The 1332-nt window shown below is 39.9% G+C and overlaps 1 protein-coding gene across 1 annotated transcript in view; it reads left to right on the top strand.

Moving 5' to 3' along the window:
• Window positions 1–607: 607 nt before the first annotated feature.
• CHST11 (carbohydrate (chondroitin 4) sulfotransferase 11) overlaps window positions 608–1332 on the top strand; it is a 93170-nt gene continuing 92445 nt past the window's right edge. Inside the window, exon 1 of the mRNA XM_010193783.1 lies at window positions 608–697. Coding sequence (XP_010192085.1) covers window positions 608–697 — 90 coding nt within the window. The remainder of the gene's footprint in view (window positions 698–1332) is intronic.

The following is a 1332-nucleotide window of genomic DNA, read 5'->3' as shown; positions in this document are numbered from 1 at the left end:
ATAGCATACGTTATTTTTTGGAATCAGTCAAACATTCAATGCAGTATGTAGAGCAAAATACAGTTTGTAGCAAGAAGTGCAGCAATGATGTACCTTGTGTACTGCTGAATGTCTGTTCTAGGAGAAACCAGAGAGTTAGGCCAAAAAGTTTTAAATTCAGATGTTTTAATATTGGGTTCCTGTGTACTTCTGCATTTAGGCTGAAAGAGGCTCAAACATTGCCTCTCAGAGATGTTGATTGTAGGAATCCATCTGACTCCTCTCTGATGATGAGAGAAGCAGGTACCTAGCGCTGATGAAAATTGTGTCACTTTCATCCCTATGCTTGAATTTTTGTGCACCCAAGCTGGAAGTTGTTGGATAACAGCTTTTGTAAGAGTGGAACCGGAAAGCTTTTTATTATTATTATTTTTTTAGTAACTTCCACAATAGATAGAGGATTTAGCTCTTGAACAATTTATTGAGGAAGTAAGATTAGGAATTAAGACACAACATTGTCTAGAATCCTCTGATCCATCAGAAAATCTCTTCTTGCTGTTGGTATTGCAATACGTTACTGCTAACCAATGTTGCTAACCTGTATTAATTTCAATTTCCCCTTGCAGTAATGCGTAGAAATCCATTCGGGATGGACATTTGCTGCCGGAAAGGATCCAGAAGCCCACTCCAGGAACTGTATAATCCCACCCAGGTGAGTGTCTCATGACTATGATCAAACTTCCCAGCCCAGCGTACAAATACGGTCTCTCTTGAAGGTTTTTTGGTCTGTTTTTTCCTCATATATATGCAGTAGATGCCTTCAGCTTGGAGAACTGATCCTAAGACCTGCAAAGTTTAGCCATAAGGTTATACAGTTGGAACTAAGAGCCTGATTTTTGAAAGTTTTTAGTAATCTAATGATGTGCAGTCCTCTAAATTATTTTCTTAGGTACCTAGGAGCCTTAAAAGAGTATCTTTTAGATCTCCTGGCTAGAAGCTGAGGCATTGTAATTTAATCTGTCGATCAACACAAAGAGTGACTGGGTGGGGTGAGAGAATAAGATGTGATATACATGAAACAAGGAGTGCAGTAAGACTGTAAATTGCAATAATAATACGCGAATATCATTTATATGGCTTTCAGGTAGCTGACTGCCCTTCCTGTCCTGGTTCCTTGCTTGTATGGGGTCTAGACAAACACAGTAGCTCACACATGTCCTTACACTGTGTGCCATTTAACACCTGACAGTCTTGATGGGAGCTTAGGATAATCTCAGCTAGAGTTCTTCTTGTGCCAGGCAGCGCAGGAAAGCTACCTGAAATTTGTGCCCCCATTTACTCCTCTAGATCAAT

Source organism: Mesitornis unicolor, unplaced genomic scaffold (genome assembly GCF_000695765.1).
Source record: "Mesitornis unicolor isolate BGI_N332 unplaced genomic scaffold, ASM69576v1 scaffold2961, whole genome shotgun sequence".
NCBI classification, from domain to species: domain Eukaryota; kingdom Metazoa; phylum Chordata; class Aves; order Mesitornithiformes; family Mesitornithidae; genus Mesitornis; species Mesitornis unicolor.
This window is presented reverse-complemented; position numbering and strand designations above follow the sequence as displayed.